At 51.1% G+C, this 20,341-nt stretch overlaps 1 protein-coding gene across 1 annotated transcript in view; it reads right to left on the reverse strand.

Annotated features, from left to right (window-relative positions):
- Nucleotides 1-20,341, reverse strand: part of TCERG1L (transcription elongation regulator 1 like) — a 209,321-nt gene that overhangs the window by 47,750 nt on the left and 141,230 nt on the right. Inside the window, exons 7-8 of the mRNA XM_024121147.1 lie at nucleotides 14,873-15,027; nucleotides 2,609-2,678 (exon numbers count right to left, since the gene is read on the reverse strand). Coding sequence (XP_023976915.1) covers nucleotides 2,609-2,678; nucleotides 14,873-15,027 — 225 coding nt within the window. The remainder of the gene's footprint in view (nucleotides 1-2,608; nucleotides 2,679-14,872; nucleotides 15,028-20,341) is intronic.

Raw genomic sequence — 20,341 nt, forward strand, 5'->3', positions numbered from 1 at the left:
GGCCATGGCTCACGGGCCCAGCCGCTCCGCGGCACGTGGGATCCTCCCGGACCGGGGCACGAACCCGCGTCCCCTGCGTCGGCAGGCGGACTCTCCACCGCCGCGCCACCAGGGAAGCCCTAAGTGCTTTTTGATGTGAAAAATTACACTATGTATACGAAAGGGAAGGTCAAAATGGACTGATTTTGACAGGTTCTCTGGAGCCTGGCCTCTTACTAGTTATGCAGCGTCTACTAAATACAAGTGCCCAGAAGCAGCTGGAAGCTTGAGGAGTCCTTGGGCTTACCGACAACAACCTTCCCCAAAAGGACAGAAATGCCAAGATGCTGCTGGTGTCCAGGCACCCGGGTGAAGCGCTCTGAGCAAGGGGCGCGCGGGCCCAGGCTGGGAGGAAGCTTTGGAAAAAGCCACACGAGGGTGAAGCTTCCCCTAGAGCGGGCGCGGTTTGCAAGGCGGCTCGGAAGTGAATGACCAGGACTCACGGAACATTCCAGACCCTGAGTGCAGCCCCCCAACTTCCGCTGAAACCTTTCCCTCCTGGATCTCAGTGGCAGAACAGAGTGACCCAGGGACCGAGGCCTGAACCATGGCGGGAGCCAGGAGCCTGGGCACCTGAGGGCCGAGGGGGCTTGGAATCCTGTGATGGCCAAAAGCTTCATGCCAACACCCGTGTTGGTTTCAAAGTCAGCGCTGAGTCATGGACGAAGTCTTCCAGATGATGAAAACCGAGACTAATGCTTTGACGTTATTTAAATGCCAAGTGTTCCGAGTTTGGGGCCAGTCCCACGGGAAAACGAATAAAACTGGGTGATAGAGGCAGACATCCCCACTCCTTTGGAGCTAGCTGAGACCTCCCTCCTGCACGAGTTCAAAATGCATCCGGTAATGGCTAGATTGCTGTTTCTCTTGCGCCTCAGGAAGCTCAGCTTGTTTTTAAAATTATATACATTTATCCAAAGATCACAGAGACTGGCTTAGCTGACAACCAGGGTATGAACATAACAATAAAGAGATGACGCTTGATTTCCTTTCCTGGAGCCCTCGGTCCCCAGTGAAGACACCTGGTGTCCATCCTCTGTGGCCCACGCAAGTGTCCTTTGACCCCAAAAGTGACTGTCTAAGCAGAGGATATGGGGGAGCAGGAGAACAGAGGCCTGGGCGGTGGGTGGGAGGTGCCTTGCTCCAGCGCCGCAGGGCGCCCCCGGTCCCGCCAAACTGCTGCCCCTGGTCTCCTTCACCCGCGGAAGGAGAACCCACCCTCCACCCAGACTGCCTTCCTGTCTTGGGAAGGACACTGCTTACCCTTCCCTGCATTGTTTCCAGAAAGTTCTGTGGTGTCTGCTTGGTGCCAGTTAAAATGACAGTATACCTGGGCCCTGGTCAGCGAAATAGTTTTGTGAGGGGTGCACAGTGGAAAAAGGCCAAAGGTGTGGAAATAAAAGGAATAATGTACGCACTTAGGACTAATTCTGTAGGCTTGTGTCTCCACAGGCACCCTGACGCCTGGCTGCCAGCCCTGCCTCCACTTCCTCTCTCCCTTCCCCTCCCACCGTCTTACACCAGGAAGCCACAGGGCAAGGATGGAAGAGGTGAGAACGGGCACAGGTTCTGAGTCAAGATTGCATTTTCCTTCATCACTGCGAACATTTGTTACTGCAAAAGTACTTCTTCTAAGGCACATTTTTTTAAAGAGAAAATACGCACAGTGCAAACATCCTGACAGCTGCTCAGGGATTCCTGCCGCAGGCCTGGGGTGTCCCATGATGGGGGCTGATAAATGGGCACCCGGTACAGGACTGAATGCACTGCTAGGCTGGGAAGAGGGCCATTCCCGCCGGGACATCGGAACCACGTTGGCTCAGGAAGTGGCCTCGTGGGTCCTTTTTAGATTCGCCTTCATCCTTCCCAGCCTCGTGCCTCCCACCTCCCCCTTCTGGGAACTTGGACACACAGACCCCGAATTTTACCCCTTTACGTAGGACTCGGTAGGAAAGGGACCCCAGACCGGGCCTTCCAGGAGGGCCAAAGCGGGAACAAGCATTCGCCGCCCCCGGCTTGAAAGGAAGGGCGGATTTCCCTCCCTCCTGTGCCGTGGCCACAACCAAATCATAACACGCAAACTTGGTGGATGGAGAACTTATTCTCCTGGTGCCACAGGAAGTCACACGGGCGACATCTCACTAGGGCGTCACCCACTTTGCAGATGAGAAGTCGGATGTGGGAGTGAAATGACTTTGCCCGAAGTCACGAAGCGAGCAAGACACAGAGCCGGACCCGCAACCCAGGGCTGCCAGACGCACGACCCACCGCTCACCCAACGCACAGCACCACCTTCACCTCGGTGCTCCGTCCACTCCTCAGGGCCCCAAAAGCAAGGCTAGGGGTGAACGTGGCCCCGGGGAGGCCAGGGGAGGGGAGACGACATCCAGTGTAGACCCGGGGCACCCAGAGCAGGTTCTGCTAAGACAGACGTGGGACCTCCCGCCCTCTGTTTAGGGGTTGGATCCATTCTTGGCTCCGTCAATAGAGTCAAAGTGATCCCTTTTCTTTCTCCACCACCTAATCATCCCTCGAAGAAAGATGCACAGGAGAGGACGCGGCCACCTACCGATTCCTCTTGGTTTTCACGTGTGGGTCTTCACTGCCATCTTCGGAACTTGATCCATCGCCGGGCTGGGCTGAAAGAAAGCCAAGTTCACCTGTTAACACGGAGCCTGTGGCTTTGACAAACCGTTGGGAAGCACCACTTTCAAGCAGACTCATCTTGAAGTTAAGAAAACAGACTTCCCTTAAAGATGGACCTCAAATCCTGTAACTACGCTCTCAGGGTGCACTCCTTTCATATTTCAGCAGAAGAGAAATCTGATGCGCTTTGGTGCAGAGAAGTCATCCCTATAGCTGCTGGCTGTGTAGAGGTTGCTGGACCTTCCAGAAGGGCTGGAGGAGGAAGGGGCGTCCACCTGGCCCCACCCCTCACAGGACTTAGGCCCCGAACCAGCCCTGCTAGCCACGCTGCCTTCACGTTCTTGTGCTGGAACCACACACCCGGACTCCCCGCTTTGTCTCCTGCAACGAACAACCCGCTTTGTCTCCTGCATGCGGCGTGCCCACCACTGCTGTCTACATGTCTGCTTTCCAAAAGCTAAATTGATTTTGAAGTCGGGTCCCCTACTTACATCCTGAAGAGGTTGGCCCTATAAATGTTTGATGAGCTTTCGGAATGAAAAAGTAAAAAGGTGCTTCGCTGTTTCATATCTGTCTCCAAAAGGAAAGAGGAAAAATGAGTATAAAGATGGTTCTAGAGCATCACTGTTTCGGTGCTGACAGGTTGAACGATATCCAAACACTCCGTGGCATCACAACTGCCTCCTTGCCTGCTTTTTATTCTGCGCCTGTCACCCCCAAGAAACCACTTTCTCATAACCACGCCCTGTGTGGGCACGGGTGCAGGGTTCTGGGCTCTGCAGCGCGTGCCCCATGTCCTCACCCGCTACCCACGTCCTTCCCGAGGAGGCTCTCTGTAATGAGCTCATAATGAATGTGAAGCTTATGGGAAAAAATACAAATTTGCACGACCGCGAAGCCCTCCACACCTTTTCTCTTTATACAAGCTGACGATTCTCCACGCGCGCTGTTTGAAATCCCAGGAACGCCTCCCGCTCCAGCCCCAACCCCCATCTACTCTCAGGTTTGCTTTCGGTGCACAGTGAGGGCTGCAGCGAGCGGAGAGGGTTGGGTTCTGGTGGCCTCTTCCCACCGACGGCCCGTCCACAGCGGGTCCTGCGCGGTACAGCATCGTGGGACCAGTGAGCGCCCCCTCGGCGAGAGCCCGAGCCAGGTGGGCCCTTCAGGGCTCTCCAGTGGGGCCCTCCCCGCCTTGGCTCCAGCGACACGTGGGGCTGGATGACGGGGCGTCCCGTGCAGCCTGGGGTATTGAGTGGCATCCCTGGTCTCTGACCCCCACACGCCCGGCGCCCCTCCCAGTACTGACAACCACAGATGTCTCCAGTAATTACCAAATGTCCCCCAAGGGACAGAGGCTCACCCCACCCCCTGCCCCTGATGAGACCCAGTGGTCTAGAGAGAGACCTTTGCGGTGACCGAGCTGACGGGGTGGGGACGGGCTTTCTTCTGCACCCCACGCCCTCTCCCCACGCGCCCATACGTGGCTCCGACACTCAATCCCCTCTCTGCTGTGACCCCAGAAGGCACACTTACCTCCCCTGCTCCTGCCCGGCTCTCCACCTCCGTGTCCCACGGGCCCCTCATCTCAGCACATTCAGCCTGGATCTACCCTCGCTCCACTCTCCCGTCTCAGCCGCCAGATCCACCAACACCCCTCCACGTGGGAGCTGGGACTCTCCCTTACGATGCCCCTCCTGGTCCCCACTGGCTCTGGCTGGGTTTAGAAGAAGGAGTGGGTTGTGTTTGTCTGCTTGTCCTTCAGGCGGATACGCAGAGACATCATCATCAAGACATCTAATGAGGTGTAGACGAGGCAGCCCTTCCCCACACCCCGCACAGAACACACTCGGGGAGACCAAAGGCAAGACAGGAGAACTGAAGAAATAATGTTTTCAAAGGAGGTCACACGATTATAAAGACGTTGGTTATCTTCTAGAGTGTTTTTGTTCATTTTGACGAATTCTATCATGAGAGAAGTTGCCTGATCAAGATTCAAAATTCAGCAGTCATAAAGGAAAACACAAATTTGACTGCCTTTAAAAACACAAGACCAAAGGAACATCAGGAAAAACGGTGGAATAGGGGACTCTCGGGTCCGTCCCTCCACCAAAACAGCGGCTGAACTGGAAAAGTGACTGGAGTCAAGTATTTGAGAACTCTGGAACCTTCAACATCAAGGGCAGTGCTGGCTGGGGGGAGCTAACCTCAGAGATAATGGAACAGAAGCTTCAGTTTGGGGACTGAAAGTGACAAGGAACACACACATAAAAACTAGCTTGGAGGAGGGACTTCCCTGGGGGTCCAGTGGCTAAGACTCTGCACCCCCAACGCGGGGGGTCCGGCTTTGATGCCTGATCAGGGAACTGAGCCCGCGTGCCGCAGCTAAGACCCAGTGCAGCCAAATAAATAAATAAATGTTTTAACAAACTAGTTTGGAAAAGTCACAAATGGACGGCTCCAACCCTCAACAAGCAGGAATCAGAAATCCTTGAGGAGAATCACATTTCCAGGGTTGCCGTACCATCACACTCAGAAAGTCCAGATCTCAATAAAAAACTACAAAGCAGACAAAGAAATAAGAAAGTATGGTCCATTCACATGAAAAAAAAAAAAAAGAATTTGACAGCACCCATCTCTGAAAAAGCCCAGGTACCAAAATTCACTCAAAATGGATGAAAGAGCTAAACTTAAGAGCTAAAACTATGCAAATCTCAGACAGAAATGTAGGGGGTAAAAGCCATGATGCTGGATTTGAAAATGGTCTCTTAAATATGACACCAAGACACTGGCTATAAAAGAAAAAAAAATAGATAAATTGGACTTAATAAAAATTTTTAAATTTCTTGCATAAAAGGACACTATCAACAGAGTGAAAAAGCAAACCACAGAATGGGAACCACATCTGCAAATTAAATCTCTGTTAAGGGATTCATATTCATAATATATATAAAACTCCTACAACTCAGCAACAACAACTAAAACAAAAACAGCCCAGTTACAAATGGGCAAAGACTTAAATGGACCTTTCTCCAAAGAAGACACGCAAAAAGCCCATGAAAAGGTACTCAACACGTAGTCATTAGGGAAATGGAAATCAAAACTGCAATGAGGTACCACTTCACACACTCTGATGGTAATAAAATAATAAGAAGAAGAATTTTTAAAAGGAAGACAAGCGTTGGCAAATAATATGGAGAAGGACGTGGAAGCCGTGTGCACTGCTGGTGGGAATGCAAGACGGGGCAGCTGCTGTGCTAAAAGGTTTGACCGCTACTCTAAGAGTTAAACATAGAATTACCATGTGAGCCAGAAATTCTACTCCTAGGTATGCACCAAAAAGAACTGAAAACAAGGATTCAAACAGCTATTTGTATGCTAACGTTCATACCAGCATTATTCACAACAGCAAAAAAGTGGAAACAACCCAAGAGTCCATCAACAGGTGAATCAATAAACAACATGTGGTTTACCCCTACAATGGAATACTATTCAGCTGTAAAAAGGAATGAAGCATTGACACATGCTATAACATGGATGGACCTTGAAAACGTTATGCTAAGTGAAATAAGCCAGACACAAATGGACAAATATTGCATGATTCCACTTACATGAGGCATATAGAACAGGCTAATCTATAGATATGGGAAGTAGAATAGAGGTTACCAGGGGAATTATCAATAAATGGTTCCAGAGTTTCTGTTTTGGGGGAGGAAAAAGATGGGAAATAATGGTGATGGTTACATAATACTGTGAAGGTATTATTGATAAATGCCTCTGAACTGTGCACTTAAAAATGGTTAAAAAGGCAAACATCGTGTTATGCATGTTTTACCACAGTAAGAAAACAATTCAAGATCAATTCGTTTTATGGAAAAAAAAATCAAAAGAAAAATATTGGAATCACACTGTAGACAAAATATTGATCTCCTTGATTTCCAGGATTCCGTATAATTCAATAAGGAAGACAAACACACACTGCACAGGAATACAGAACAAAACAAATGGCCAATCAACCAGCTGAAAGGTTCAATTTCACTCACAATTAAAGAAATGCCAACTGACACAACGAATGGGTCTAAAAACTTAAGATTGGATGATCTACAGTGCTTATGAGAATAGGCAGAATCTGTTAGTGGGCATGTGAACTGGTTGATCGTTTTGGAGGACGATTTAGCAATATCTGTCAAAATAAAATGCATGTACCTTTTGACTTGGCAATTCCAGTAATATGAATTTATACAAGAAAAGTACTCGTAAAAATGCTCCTAAGATAAATATATGTGTACAAAGGTGTTCATATCAGCATTCTGTGTGTGCGTGAACAAACAGATGACCTAGAAGTCCACCACCTGGGAAGAGTCATGGGTATCTAGCCGAGAGAGCGGGGAGAGAGGGAAAGAGAGAGAAGAGAGATGGGCTATGGGGGAAGAGGGGCTCAGGACACGGGGAGCCAGAAAGAGACCCACAATGGTGGAAAGCAGAAAGTGCAGCATGTCAATTCCTCAGCTGTTCTACTAAAAATATATTCAATACATACTCACAAACATCTACCTCTTTTCACAATTTATTGTTTTATGCCTTTAACCGGCAAGGAAAGGCACGTACATTTTTTTGAAAAGGCACTGAGCATACAGTGAGGCTGGAGCAGGTAGTCCAAGTTCTTCTGAGTCTGGGAGACAAATGTCTTCCTTTGGGCAAGTGGAGGTGATGACCCCTATTATGTTCGGTCCCCTCTCTCAGAAGGCAAGGCACAATGTCCGGTTAAACTCGCTGGAGAACTGCAGGAGCGGATTTGTTGGGGGAGGGCACGTTTGCATTCAGCGGAGAACCCTGGTATGCGGCATACACCTGTGCCCCAGGCAGACGCAACTGGGAAAAGTCCAGGGCTGTGGTTGCCCCCGGGGACCTAGGAACAGTGGTGCTCTGGCCTGTGAATTGTGTGGAATCCAAAGTTCACGCCTTAATGGCAGGTGCTGGTCACCAAGGCTGGGGTCGCGTCCATCCCCTGAGCAGAGGCTCCACTCCTCAGCTTCCGGACTCACTAGCTTTTTCCAGGGGAGCCGTACGCCCTTAACACAGATGAGCTTTCACCTTAACACACGTGAGCAAAGCACGTGACCTGAGATCTTAGGGAAGTTCTAGGGGCGTCTGCAAACATCTGGCTGGAAAGACTGCCAGCGGGTTAAATAGCCTTGATATTCAAGATATGCACGGGCGGCTCGGCAGAACAAGACCTCAAAGTTTCTCCACCCCCGAAGTGCTCACAGCCCACAAGGAGTGCTGGCCCGAGATGGGGCCGTCCTATCAGTGGGACGGCCCCTCCGGCCAAAGTTCGGTCCTTTCCCTGGGGTGTCTGCAAACAAGGCAGTTTGGGAACCTAGCAGACAAAGTGATGCGGTGCTTCCGTCCCGGCCTCTGCGAGTCACCGACCCCTAGTGGGTCGTCTGCCCAGGGAGGCAGCACTGAGCTGAAACCTTCGTCAGCTCCTGAGACCGTGACCTGGGAACGCTGCCAAGAGAACATGTGCTCTGCCCACCTGGAACGCTCGGGGAAAACGGCCCTGGGTGGAAGCCCGGCTGGGTCGTCCGAGCTCCACCTGCACAACGGCTGCCCTCGTTCCTGGGCCAGGAGGGCAGGGCAGCTTGAAGCACTAAGTTCTGGGGGAAACTGCTTTGAAAAATGCCGTTCCTGTCTCACCTGTTTGACAGTCCTGGGTCTTGAAGGCACAGAGACAGGACATAACCCCTTTATCGGCACTCATTCAGGGCAGGGTGGCATCCAGAAACCTGGATGAGCCTTGGCCCTGCGCGTCCAGCAAACTGAAGGTGAGTGTTACAGAGCATCGTAAAGACCCCACGGTGACTGCACGTCCGGCTCCTCCCTTCCCATCACAGGCTGCCTGGTAAATTCTGTCAATAAGCGATTCTCTGGAGGGATGACCTGTCTCCACTCACCTCCCTGACTTGCGGTCCCGTTACAGGCAGTGTGGGCACCGATGCTGATAATGGCGTTAACAAGCCACCCGCTTCATTCATTGTGCAAAGAGGAGGCGCAGGCGAGGCTGCCAGGTGGCGTCGGGCTGTGGATGGAACGCAGGTCCCAGGTGATGGCCAGGGTTCCTCCCAAACAGCCGGGGCAGGTGACTTCTGCGTGGGGAGAGCCCCTCTCATCCACCTGAGTCCTCGCGGATGAACAACGAGGCGCAGAACGCCCAGCATCTGTGTTTTCAGCAGTCCTGGGTCCTCTGGAGTACCGGGCACCTGGCCCCGCTGTGAGCTGGAGATCAATGCACCGTCCCTGGGCAAACAGTGCGTGGGAACGTGACCCGTTCACAAGTCCCAGCCGGGTTTACTCCCAGCGACGGTTTCATGTCCTCCTCGGTGAAATGCATGTCCTTGTCAAGGTACATTTGCCTTGAATATAAACGACTGAAACGTTTACGGAGCAACTGAAGCCAAGTGACTTCCTGCCACGTGGAAGCGCCCGGCTCCCCGCACCTGACTGTCCTGTGTCAGGCACAGGGAGGGCAAAATGATTTCCAGAAACTCCTCTTGATCGTATACGCTCATAAGATGCCTGGCGAGGCCGCCCCTCCCTGGATCTGGAGTCAGACCCTCCGGGGTGTAAACCCTGGTCCCCCACTGGATAGAAGTGTGACCTTGAGCATGTCAGTTGATCTCCTTTCTTTAATTCCCCCTTCTGTAAAACAGGTGTAAAGATGATGACGGATTGCAGAATCATGGCCTCCAAAGATGTCCACATCCTGATCCCTGGAACCTGTGACTATGTTAGGTTGCGAGGCAAGGAGGATGAAGGTTCCTAACCAGTCGACCTCGAGACGGGTGGGGAGCCTAAGACATCCAGATGGGCCCAGTGTCATCACAAAGACCCTGAAAGGCGGAAGAGTCAGCCAGAGAAAGAGCCGAAGATGCGCTGCTGCTTTGGAGCGGGTGGGCAGGGCCATGGAGCCCAGGAAAGCAGGCGGCCTCCTGAAGCTGGAAGGGGCATGGGAGCGAGTTCTTTCCTAGGGCCTCCGGAAAGGATGCAGTTCCGACAACACCAGTGAGACGTAAGCTGGGCTTCTGAGCTCCAGGACTGGAAGGTAGTACACCGGTGTTGGTTTAAGCCACTAAGTTTGTGGTGATGTGTTAACAGCAGCAAAAGGAAGCTGATACGGATGGCGCCCACCTCCTGCGGCTGCGGAGAGCGTGAGGAAACAAGCGCCCCTTTTTCCCTCCAGGGTTCCCTTCCCGCTCCCCGCTCAGCACTTCTCGCCCTCCCCCCACCCGCCCCACTTCCTGTCCTCTTCATCCACTGGGAGGCACCCCAGGGAGACAAAAGGCAGGAGAGAGAGGCCGGGAGATACTCCTCCTCATTTCTGTCCCCGCCTCCTGTCTCCCCCACCCCAGAGGATGGGCCCACAGGCGTTTTATCTGATCACCACCCTCTGATACATCCCACCAGACTGCACCAAACCCTCCCAGCAGAAGGGACGGAACACCACTGTGGACGGTGCAGGTGACCAGGCAGCAGGTGCCTCAGCCAGACGGCCGGAAGATTTCTACCTCGGACAAAAAAAGAGGTCGCCTGCCGTTTCAGTCAACAAAGAATGTTTGTTTGATGGCTAACAAGCCATCAGCCACAGCAGCTGTCCTGATGGTGAGCCCTGAGGGGACTTCAGGATGGAGAAAAGCAGGATACAGGTCCTAGATAGTTGAGGTGCATATCTAAGGAATGATTTCAATGAGCCCAGGTTCTTGGATCTTCCCACAGAAAAGCACTAGAATCACTAACTTGAGATGTCTGGTTTTTATGATTAGCTGTAATCTTTGATGTTCCATTAAATGTTGTTTTTTTTTTTCCCCCCTCAACAAAAACTCCTATATACCCTGGCTCTTCCCTTACCTCTTTGGAACAGCTTCTCAGAGCGATCTGAGAGGCTGCCTCCCTGGCTTATGGTCCTCAGTAGGTCCCCGAATAAAACATAACTCACAGCTTTCAGTTTTCCTTCAGTCTACACTACCCATTGCTCGGAAGAGAGGTCTTCGGTGCTGCAGGTAAATCCAGTGGAAGAATTGAGCCTCTAAGAGATTTGAGAAATGCTGAAGCTGGCGGAAAAACACACCTGAGTATGGTACCCTCCACACGGAAGAGCTTGTAGCAGCCCCGAGAACATCGGGGCATAGAACGGATGTGGGATGAAGGCTGGTACTTCTCATTTCACGTTAGTTCAACAGGCATTTATTCCCACTAACAGTGTGTCTGCTAGAGACACACAAAATCCGGATGTGCTGCAAGATAATTAGGAAATAATGCAGGCCTTCATCGGAACCTCTCAGCAATGAAAGCAGAATGGAAAAAAGGCGACTTTTCCCTTATCTGCTGAATGATGAACCACTTAGCACTTCTGGCACCTCTGTATCCTTTTCCCTGCAGTTGTCTGACACTCTTAGCTCCCCCTTCCACAGCTGACATTCCTAGTACACACACACACACACACACACACACACACACACACCCCTTCAAACCTACTAGCGGTTAAATGTGGCAGCGATTTGTCACATTCACTTATTTCATTTGCCTACTGAAAAATAATCAAATATCAACTGGAATGTTTAATGCTTCCACTTCAGGTGAGAAACAGGCTTTAATATTCAAATCTATAATGACTCATAGTTGAACAAAATGTGAAAAACAAAATTCTACACGGAGAACAATCTCTTCTAGAGCTGGTTCTTATAATAATTAGGGTCAAATCATTGCATGAGTCATGATGGATGACCAGCCAGGGAAAAACGCCCCTTGCTGGTGGCCTGAGGTCATCAGCGCTGCCTGCTCGTTGCTAATTAGTCCTCCAGAAATACTTCCTGTCCTGTTTTGCAGCAAACAGAACAATTGGGGCGAGTGGCTCTTAGGAAATTAAAAGTAATGCATTTAAATGTCAATTGTACTCTGCAACAGCAAGTTGAGAATTGAGGTCATTTGCATATCTTTAAGATTCAGGTTAAAATACACTGGTTTAAGGCAGTGTCTTCCTCTTTTTAGAAGAGTAAGTAAGGTTAAAGCTCATTTTGTAACTGCTTGTAAGTTTATAATCACACATCTATCTAGATAGAGTAGTTAAGGGGCTGCCATTATAAAGGCGGCAGATAAAATGACTTGATACGTTAAATCTATGAGGATCGGGTATTTCCGGTTGTGTTTGTTAGATTTAAGGCTCCATTCTCCACCTTTTTAAGTGTAAAATGAGATTCAGGTCAGCAGAGTGAAGTGCAGCCATGATCTATGACGCAGATAATTCAGGTCCTTGTTGCAGTTAATTATACAAGGAGGCCATTGGACCAACATCTAAGCCAGTAGACGCCTCAAGGTTACAGATCAATGGAAACGCTAAGGAGGACAAGTCTTGGCAGCTGGCTGGGATTTACCTGTCGCCCATGAGGTAATTTCCTTTCTCTGCCTCTGCACCTTCACCAGGTCAGCCTTCCCAGGCTCTAACCACCTTCAGTTTAGTGCCGCGGGATTGGAATCGATTTTTGCTCAAATGAACTCCTCACGTTTCTAATGTGCCTGTTACTCTTTTAACGCTGTCTTTCCACGTACAGTCCTCACAGGCCTCGAAAGGGCAGAAGACTCAGTGGGGGACCCTGCAGACCCCTCTCTGCTCTCGCAGCCCTGACTCGACTTGGTCCAGAGGAGAGAAACAGGCCAACAACTGTATACTGACTGCTAATGAGTGCCTTCCTTTCTCATTCCTTCCAGGCGTTGGGAAAAAAAAAGAAACAGCACCCAATTATCTCCAAGAATGACAGCTGAAGAAAGGAGCAAGGAATCTGCCTGCATTGTTTGCGTCTACCAAGAAAATAAACATCATGGCTCTGACAAACTGCACCCGACTGTCCTTGAGGTTTGTAGGTCTCAGGACACCCCCTCCCAGGGTGTGCTGTTCTGTCTTACCCCAGAGTGAGGGCCTTGGCATATGGGTGTCTGCGAGGGGTTTTTGGTTCAAGCCTCCGCTCAGCATATGCAAAGCATCCCTTTTAAAAATGGATGCCACTTAATCAAAGGAGGAAACAAAATCACAAACCCAATTCTTACTGTCCCTGAGCACAGCTCAGTGCTACAGACTCAGCTGGATGTGCACCTAGAACGTTCCTTTTTCTCCACATCGGTTGACCTGAGCTGACTCTTGGCAGCGGGTGGGGTGGCGGGTACGGGGGTGTACTCTTTATCTTAAGTGGGGGGACTATTAACCGTGTCAATGTCTCCATCCTAGCAAACTGCTACCAGCTTTGCAAGAGCAATCTTTCCCGTGTCTCTTAGCACTGATAAAAGTGTTAAAACTTTTGTGATACCTCTTCCTAAATTTCCATTCAAATACCTCTGGCTCTGACTAAAAATGGGGGCTGGTCTCTGTCGTCTGTGTGAGCCCCGCCTGCGGCCGGAACCAAAACTATCACTGCAAACCCAATAAAACACCCACAAAAATAAAACAAACACTTCTTCAAGGGGTCAAGATCCTATTTCCTGGCCTTTCAGCCAAGCTCTGCCGGTCAGTCAGGGAGAACCGCTGATCTCAAGTTTCCCCAGTGAAGCCAGTACTATTTCAACCCATGTGCTCAGGGAGTGGGCCTTTCCCAACACAGCAGCTGATTAAAAATGTATGAGATCTGATCGGAAAGGATCCTTTCTGAAAATGTTAAGTGTTCTCCTCTGACTCTTGGGGAAACGAGATTTGCTGGGGCCTCATCGGGAACAGTTACCGCTCTGCAAGCATCCGATTCCTCTACAGCTGAGAAGAATCTTTCTCCTCTCCACATGCACTTCCGTTGAAATCAAGCATCCCTTCAAATAAAGAACGGATGGATTTCATACAAAGCTCTGAAGTGGGTGTGTGAGGAGGAAGGGTTACGTGCTCCCATTCGTGACATGTGGTCTCAAGGGGCGTTCCTATGAAATTTGGAACAAAAATTAAATGCTGGAGAAAAAAAAAAACAACAACAGGAATTAGTACATCAAAATGACCACCATGGATGAGCTTGAAAGGTGAGACTTTTCTGCATTTTCTAAAATGTTTAACCAGTACACACTAATTTGATAGTAGAAAACAGATTTTAAAAGCAAAAAAAAACAGAAACAAAAACAAAAGTTAAATGCAGGCTAATGTCTGTGCTGGAAAGGAAGTTTTGAGTGGCTGACAGATGAGAGGGTTTCCCCAGGTTAGTAACTTTATGCGAAAAGAAAGTCATTAGAGAAATGCAAATCAAAACTACAATGAGGTATCACCTCGCACCGGTTAGAACGGGCATCATCAGAAAATCTACAAACAACAAACGCTGGAGAAGGTGTGGAGAAAAGGGAACCCTCTTGCACTGTTGGTGGGAATGTATATTGATACAGCCACTATGGAGAACAGTATGGAGGTTCCTTAGAAAAGTAAAAATAGAATTACCATACGATGCTGCAATCCCACTCCTGGGCATATATCTTGAGAAAACCATAATTCAAAAAGAGTCATGTACCACAATGTTCATTGCAGCACTGTTTACAATAGCCAGGACATGGAAGCAACCTAAGCGTCCATCGACAGATGAATGGATAAAGAAGATGTGGCACATACATACAATGGAATATTACTCAGCCATAAAAAGAAATGAAACTGAGTTATTTGTCGTGAGGTGGCTGGACCTAGAGACTGTCATACAGAGTGAAGTAAGTCAGAAAGAGAAAAACAAATATTGTATATTAATGCATTTATGTGGAATCTAGAAAAATGGTACCGATGAACCAGTTTGCAAGGCAGAAATAGAGACAGAGATGTAGAGAACAAACGTATGGACGCCAAGGGGGGAAAGGGGTGGCGGCGGGTGAACTGGGAGATTGGGATTGACATATATACACTAACATGTATAAAATAGATAACTCAGGAGAAGCTGCTGTATACAAAATAAATAAATTAAATTAAATTTTAAAAAAAGAAAGCCAGAGCCGCCCCCTTGGAAGGATCAGTGTTTCTGCACAAAGAACCATAAAAACTTAACGACTGAATTCTGAAGCAGGGAACACGATTCCTTCAGAATCAATTGCCAACATAACCAGGAAAATCGTGCTTTCCTTTCACGCTCATCGGGAATGTACAGTTTAGACGCTTACAAAACTGGGTTCACAGGTCCCGTCTCTTAGTTACCTGTTGCCGCCTCCAGCTTGCGCTTGTGGGGAGGGTCTTCGATGATCCTGTTGAGGTCCCCGCGGTTTCTCAAGTCCATCGGCTTCTCCCAGACGGACAGCTGCATCGTCGGGTTGAAGAAGAAAACCCGGTCATCGCCCGTCCAGACCACACACCTGTGTGAATCGAGAAACTCCGCTTAGTTTCCCTCAAAGACCCTTGGCGTGGGCCCTAACTCAAAAAGCCCTTCACGGCTGAAATCCACACATTTGCAAAGGTTATTTACGCCAAGTATGAATGATAGTAGCAATGTCTGGCTTTTAGGGTGATTTACAGATATTTCTCATACGTTATCTCATTTGATTCACAGGCAGACATTGTCCTCACCTTCGTTTTACCGGTAAGGACACCAAAGTTCAGAGGAGTGAGGGGCTTAACCGGACCCCAGGAGGTCGGAGCTCTTCCTGTAGGCCAGCTCTCTCCTTTTAGCGGAACTCCCGCTCTGGCCCTGGATCCAGGGACCGAGTAACACGGAGCGTGGTGCCCGGTAAACCTCCCCGACTGGGCGCTGCCCGTGCGGCAGGGTTCGCAGGCCCTGGAGGCCCACACAGGTGGGCAGCTCACCCCTCTCCAGCAGAGAGCTAGCAAATGGGCTGCTTGAATTAGCAGCCTCAGCCTCAGCTCAGTCCTGGTTTGTTTTTAGAAGAGCAAGGAATTAAGCTTTGCGTTTTCACATGTAGGATTCTAAAATTTCCGAAAGGAATAATATGCAATTTTAAGACCTCTTATCTGTAAAAGGTTATCAGAGAGGAGAAAAAGATTACAAAGGAAAAATAGTGAAGAAAAACAAAAGAAAGGAAAAGCTTCCTTCCTAAGGAATATGTCTGTAACGTGGGAATGCACACGGAAATTCAGATTTGGCCTCAATGTATCCCACCGAACAAGGCCAGTTAAGGCCACCAGACTGGCCTCTGGCTGTGTCCTGCGACCAGTCTTGTGATGGTGCAGAGAAATGAGCTCTGTACCTGTTTCTGGTCTGGGCCTTCCAGAAGATTCCTCCTGGGCAAGGCCTCTCCCCTTCCTGGACCTCAGCTTCCCCCAGTGACCTCTGAGGGCCCTGAAAGCTCGAGGACTCTCCTCGGGCTCCTCAGAAGCTGCGGCAATGGGCAGGACAAGTCCACGTGACCTGAAACCCTCTGATCTTTGATTTCTCTCTGGGGGGAGACCAATCAGGGACACTTCTGGGCAGTGCCAGGGCTCCCGGCAACCGGCTCCAGCCTTACCAGACAGACACACATGGGCGTCTGCCTCTCTCTCTGGATCTGAGCCAGCACAAGCCACTCTGCTTCCCAAAGAGAAAATCATTTCCACCCTTGAATCTCCATGCTCAGCCCAGCCGGCCACTTCCCACAGGCCGGACAGAGGGTTCAGGGGCTGAGCCTCATGTTAGGGAAACTCTGTACAGACCAGGTCCCTTCACAGAAATGACCTTGAGATGGTCTGTCTGATTTACTACCCGGCCAGGCCAGGTTCATGGGAGTGGTGGACCAAATAATGGCCCCAAAGAGGTCCACATCTGACTCCCTAGAACCTCTGCATGTTACCTTACATGGCAAAAGAGACCTCGCGGATGTGATTAAGTTAGTATCTTGAGATGGCGAGAGTAGCCTGGACTGTCCAGGTGGGTTCAGTGTCATCACAGGGTCCTCATAAGAGAAAGGGCGGGGGGTCCGAGTCAGAGAAGATGGAAGATGCTCCACTGCTGGCCTTGAAGTTAGGGGAAGGGGCTAAGGAATGCCGATGCTTCTAGAAGCTGGGAAGGCTTGGAACAGATCCTTTGCCTGGAGCTTCCAGAAGGAACCAGCCCTGCCCACACCTGGATTCAGCTCCGTGGGGTCCGTGTTGGATTCTGACCTCCAGAGCAATGAGATGACAGATTTGTGGAGATGAAATCTCTGAGTCTGTGGTAGACTGCCCAGCGTGCTTCACCTTTGGCCCCTCTCCGTCCTGGCTGCCGGCATCCGGGCCTGCGTCCCTCCAGCAGTGACCCAGACCCCAGCACTGTGCCCACAGCATTGGCCCCCGCTGGCCTGGTCAGCCAGGTGGAAGGCCACGACCCGCCTCTTCGGTGGAGGCACCCTCCGGCTCTAGACCTGCCCTTGACCTTCAGGTGATCTTGAGAGCCACCCTCACCCTCTGTGGCCTTCGTTCCATCATCTGCATAGGCGGGGGTTGGAATGGAGATTTGTGTTGTTCTGACATGCTCACCGCTGTGGGAAAATTCAGGCAAGACACGAGGGTCCCGCCTTTATTAGACGTTGGGTGGCTCATGGGCCCACGTGGGCTGGAAGTCGAGGGGCAACGCTGGCAAACTGGACAAGATCCCTGCCTATGGATTGGATCCCCCCCAGCCCCAGTGAGCCCAGGCAGGGGACAGGTAACCTCTCGGGGCCTGGAGGAAGCTGCGTGCCTTTTGGTGCAGAACTCAGCTGGCATAAGACATTTTTATTGAGTATAAAGCTGCAGGTACTTATGCTGTGTTGTAGATTATGTACAATTCCGCCACTGAGTGAGCTCTCAAACAAGATTCAGGGCTAGCAGGGACCACCCTGCTGGAGACCGTGGCCCCTTTCCTCTCGGACACGGCTCCAGTGGGTGATGGAGAGCTTCCGGGTGGGTCTGGGAGCCGCGCTCTTGGCAACACTGAGCACGGCACATGCTGACAGATGTCACCTCCACCTGACGCTGGGCTGAGGGCAGACGGCTCCGCTGGGCAGGTGGCCTTCCCCGAAGGATCGGATACACTCAGACACAGGGGAACATGGGCTCCCAAACGTCCCCCTGACGCGAGGCCCCGGATGTTCTTTATCAGGTGGACACGGTTCAGTATCTCAGCTTCCTGGGTACCTGCCCCTCTGGCTCCACGCCTGGCTATTAAGAAAGAAGCTTTCCATTGGGGGATTGACTTGGGCCAATTCTCTCCCGACGCTGGATGGGTCTGTGTGGTACCTTTGCTGCCTCGGGGATGCACTGACTCTGTAAGCGCCCGGGGCCGCGTCCACGGATGCCCACACCACACCTTCATCGTGGGGAAGAGCCAGTGCCCAGGTCCACAGTGCAGGAAACATTCACAACCTCCTACTTTCACCACCCACTGAGCCTCTCCAGCGCGGGAAGAGTGGAGCTAATTAGGGACTTAATAGGGGATTATTACCTGGGAGATAGAGGAGTGGCTACAGTTAGCACGGCACATGTTCATATCTAGGCTACAAAAAACCCAGTTCCTGTGCCGTAGGGACACGTGTGGGACTGAAGCAAAGAGCTGGTGGCCAGGTAAATAAACATGATTCCCCAAGAGAAATCTGCTTATCCACTTGTCACGGTTGGTCTCAACTAGACCAAGCCGGCTGTGACATGCAAAATTAATTTTATGTATCGTTTTATGCACATTTTAAGTAATATGTACACGTTCCTCTGCTATAATCACACTGTATAATTTCTGGATGGTTGCCATATTCCTTCTTCTCTTTATCTGTCCGCAGATCCCAGAGGACATAATTAGTGCGCCAGAGTTAGTTAGGTCCGGTACAAAGCATCCATACTTAGCAGCCCGAGGATATGAAGATCTGGAGTTTAGCAAATGGAAACGGGGATTGCTGGTTTGTCATAGAAAAGGACCCCCGCAGTCACCTTCACGTTGCAAATCCAGATGTTTACGGGTTCTGCAAAAGATGGAAGTCACCTCTGCTTCTCTCTCCAAGCGTCCATCTCAGCCCAGTGGGGAGAGGGGTACGTGCCTTCACCCCCGATGAAGACACACCTATAGGTCCGTCTCCCCACCTGTCGCTTGCCCCCAAGCGCCCTGTCCCAGGAGGAGTGTCCCATCGGCAGGACATTCACCGGCTCACATCCCCGGGGCTGAGGTCTCTGAACTGAAAAGGCAGCACCTCTGCCCACCTTTGTCCCGGGGAAAGGGCTGACCTGGGAGGACTGAGCAGCCCCGGCTTCACGGGGCAGGTTGGGTGAGGCACACGGGGGCCCGCAGACACGAAGATTCGGGGAAGAGAGAGTGGAAACCTCGCTCCTACTTTCCCTCCTGGGGTATCGTGATTTATGCTCAGACATGTACATTTGTCCCCGTCCCCGTTTCTGCACAGATGAGCTCCTAACCTCTTCCCAAGTGAGGAGGGATCGAGGCGGAAGGAGCCTCTTCTTACTCACATCCCAGGCTTCTTCCTCCGTGCCCGAGTTTATGTCAGTGAGGGACTCTGGGAAGGTCCCTAAGGAAGCGGGCTGGGGACCAGGGGACCAAGCCTGCGATTAGAAGGTGGGAAATTTCTGTCCCCTCCCCAACCTCTGGGGAGAGGAGAGGTGCTGGAGGTTGAGTCAGTGACCACCGACCAATGATTTAATCAATCATGCCTATGGAATGAAGCCGCCCTAAAACCCCACAAGGACTGGAGAGCTTCCAGGTCGGGGAACACGTGAGATTTGGGGAGTGTGACGCCTGGAGGCGCCATGGAAGCTCTGAGCCCCTTCCTCATACCTCACCCTGTGCATCTCGTCCATCTGGCTGTTCCCCAGTTGTACCCTTTTATAACAACCGATGACCTAGTAAGTAGACGGTCTTCCTGAGCTCTGTGAGTCGCTCTAGCAAATGAACTGAACACAGAAGCAGGTGCTTCGAATCTTGATTTAGAGCCGGTCGGTCAGAAGCACAGGTGACAACCTGGACTTTCACCCGGCATCTGAAGAGGGGGTACAGTTCTGTGGGTCTGAGCCCTGAACGGGGGGTCTGACAGTGTCAGATGGGTTGACCTGTGGGACACCCAGCTGGTGCTGTAGAACCACTCCATGTGGGTGGACCACACAACCTGTGTCAGAAGTGAGGTCAAGGCTTGGGGGGGTCTTGAGAGCAGAGGACACACCGGCGTGTTTTTGTTCACCCTCTAAGCCTGGTCTCCAGCTCGGGCACCTCCGGCTGCCAGGCCCACCGACACCAATGTGTGTTTAGCGACCCGATACCCTGCCGGCTGGAGATGAGGGCGTGACCAGCCACAGGAACGCCTCGTGTGTGCAGGGGAAGCACCCGCGGGTCCTCAGCTCCCAGCTTGGGACACAGGCATCTGGAAGCGCCCCAAGACCCTGGCGGCGTGGGAGCTGCCCGGAGAAGGGGATCCACCGGTGACCCTGAAGACCCCACTTGCTTTAACTTCTTTGTGTAGCTCCTGAAAGATGCTGCCTGCCAGCCCTCAGTCATTGACCATGAACTTAGGGTCCCATTTTCAAGTGGTGGAGACAGGGGACAGCACAGAAGCATCAGGCAGCCCTGCGGAGAGAGTGACCCCCGCAGGAGGCTTGTTCTCACATCAGAACGTCTTCCAGGACCCCAGGCCATCTTCACGGAACAAACGCCTTCCGGGCAGCTCCATCTCGACCAAGGCCCAGGGCGTCCAGGAGAATCCGCCTTCAGGGACAGTCACAGCGCTT

Source organism: Physeter macrocephalus, chromosome 20, assembly GCF_002837175.3.
Source record: "Physeter macrocephalus isolate SW-GA chromosome 20, ASM283717v5, whole genome shotgun sequence".
Taxonomy (NCBI): Eukaryota; Metazoa; Chordata; class Mammalia; order Artiodactyla; family Physeteridae; genus Physeter; species Physeter macrocephalus.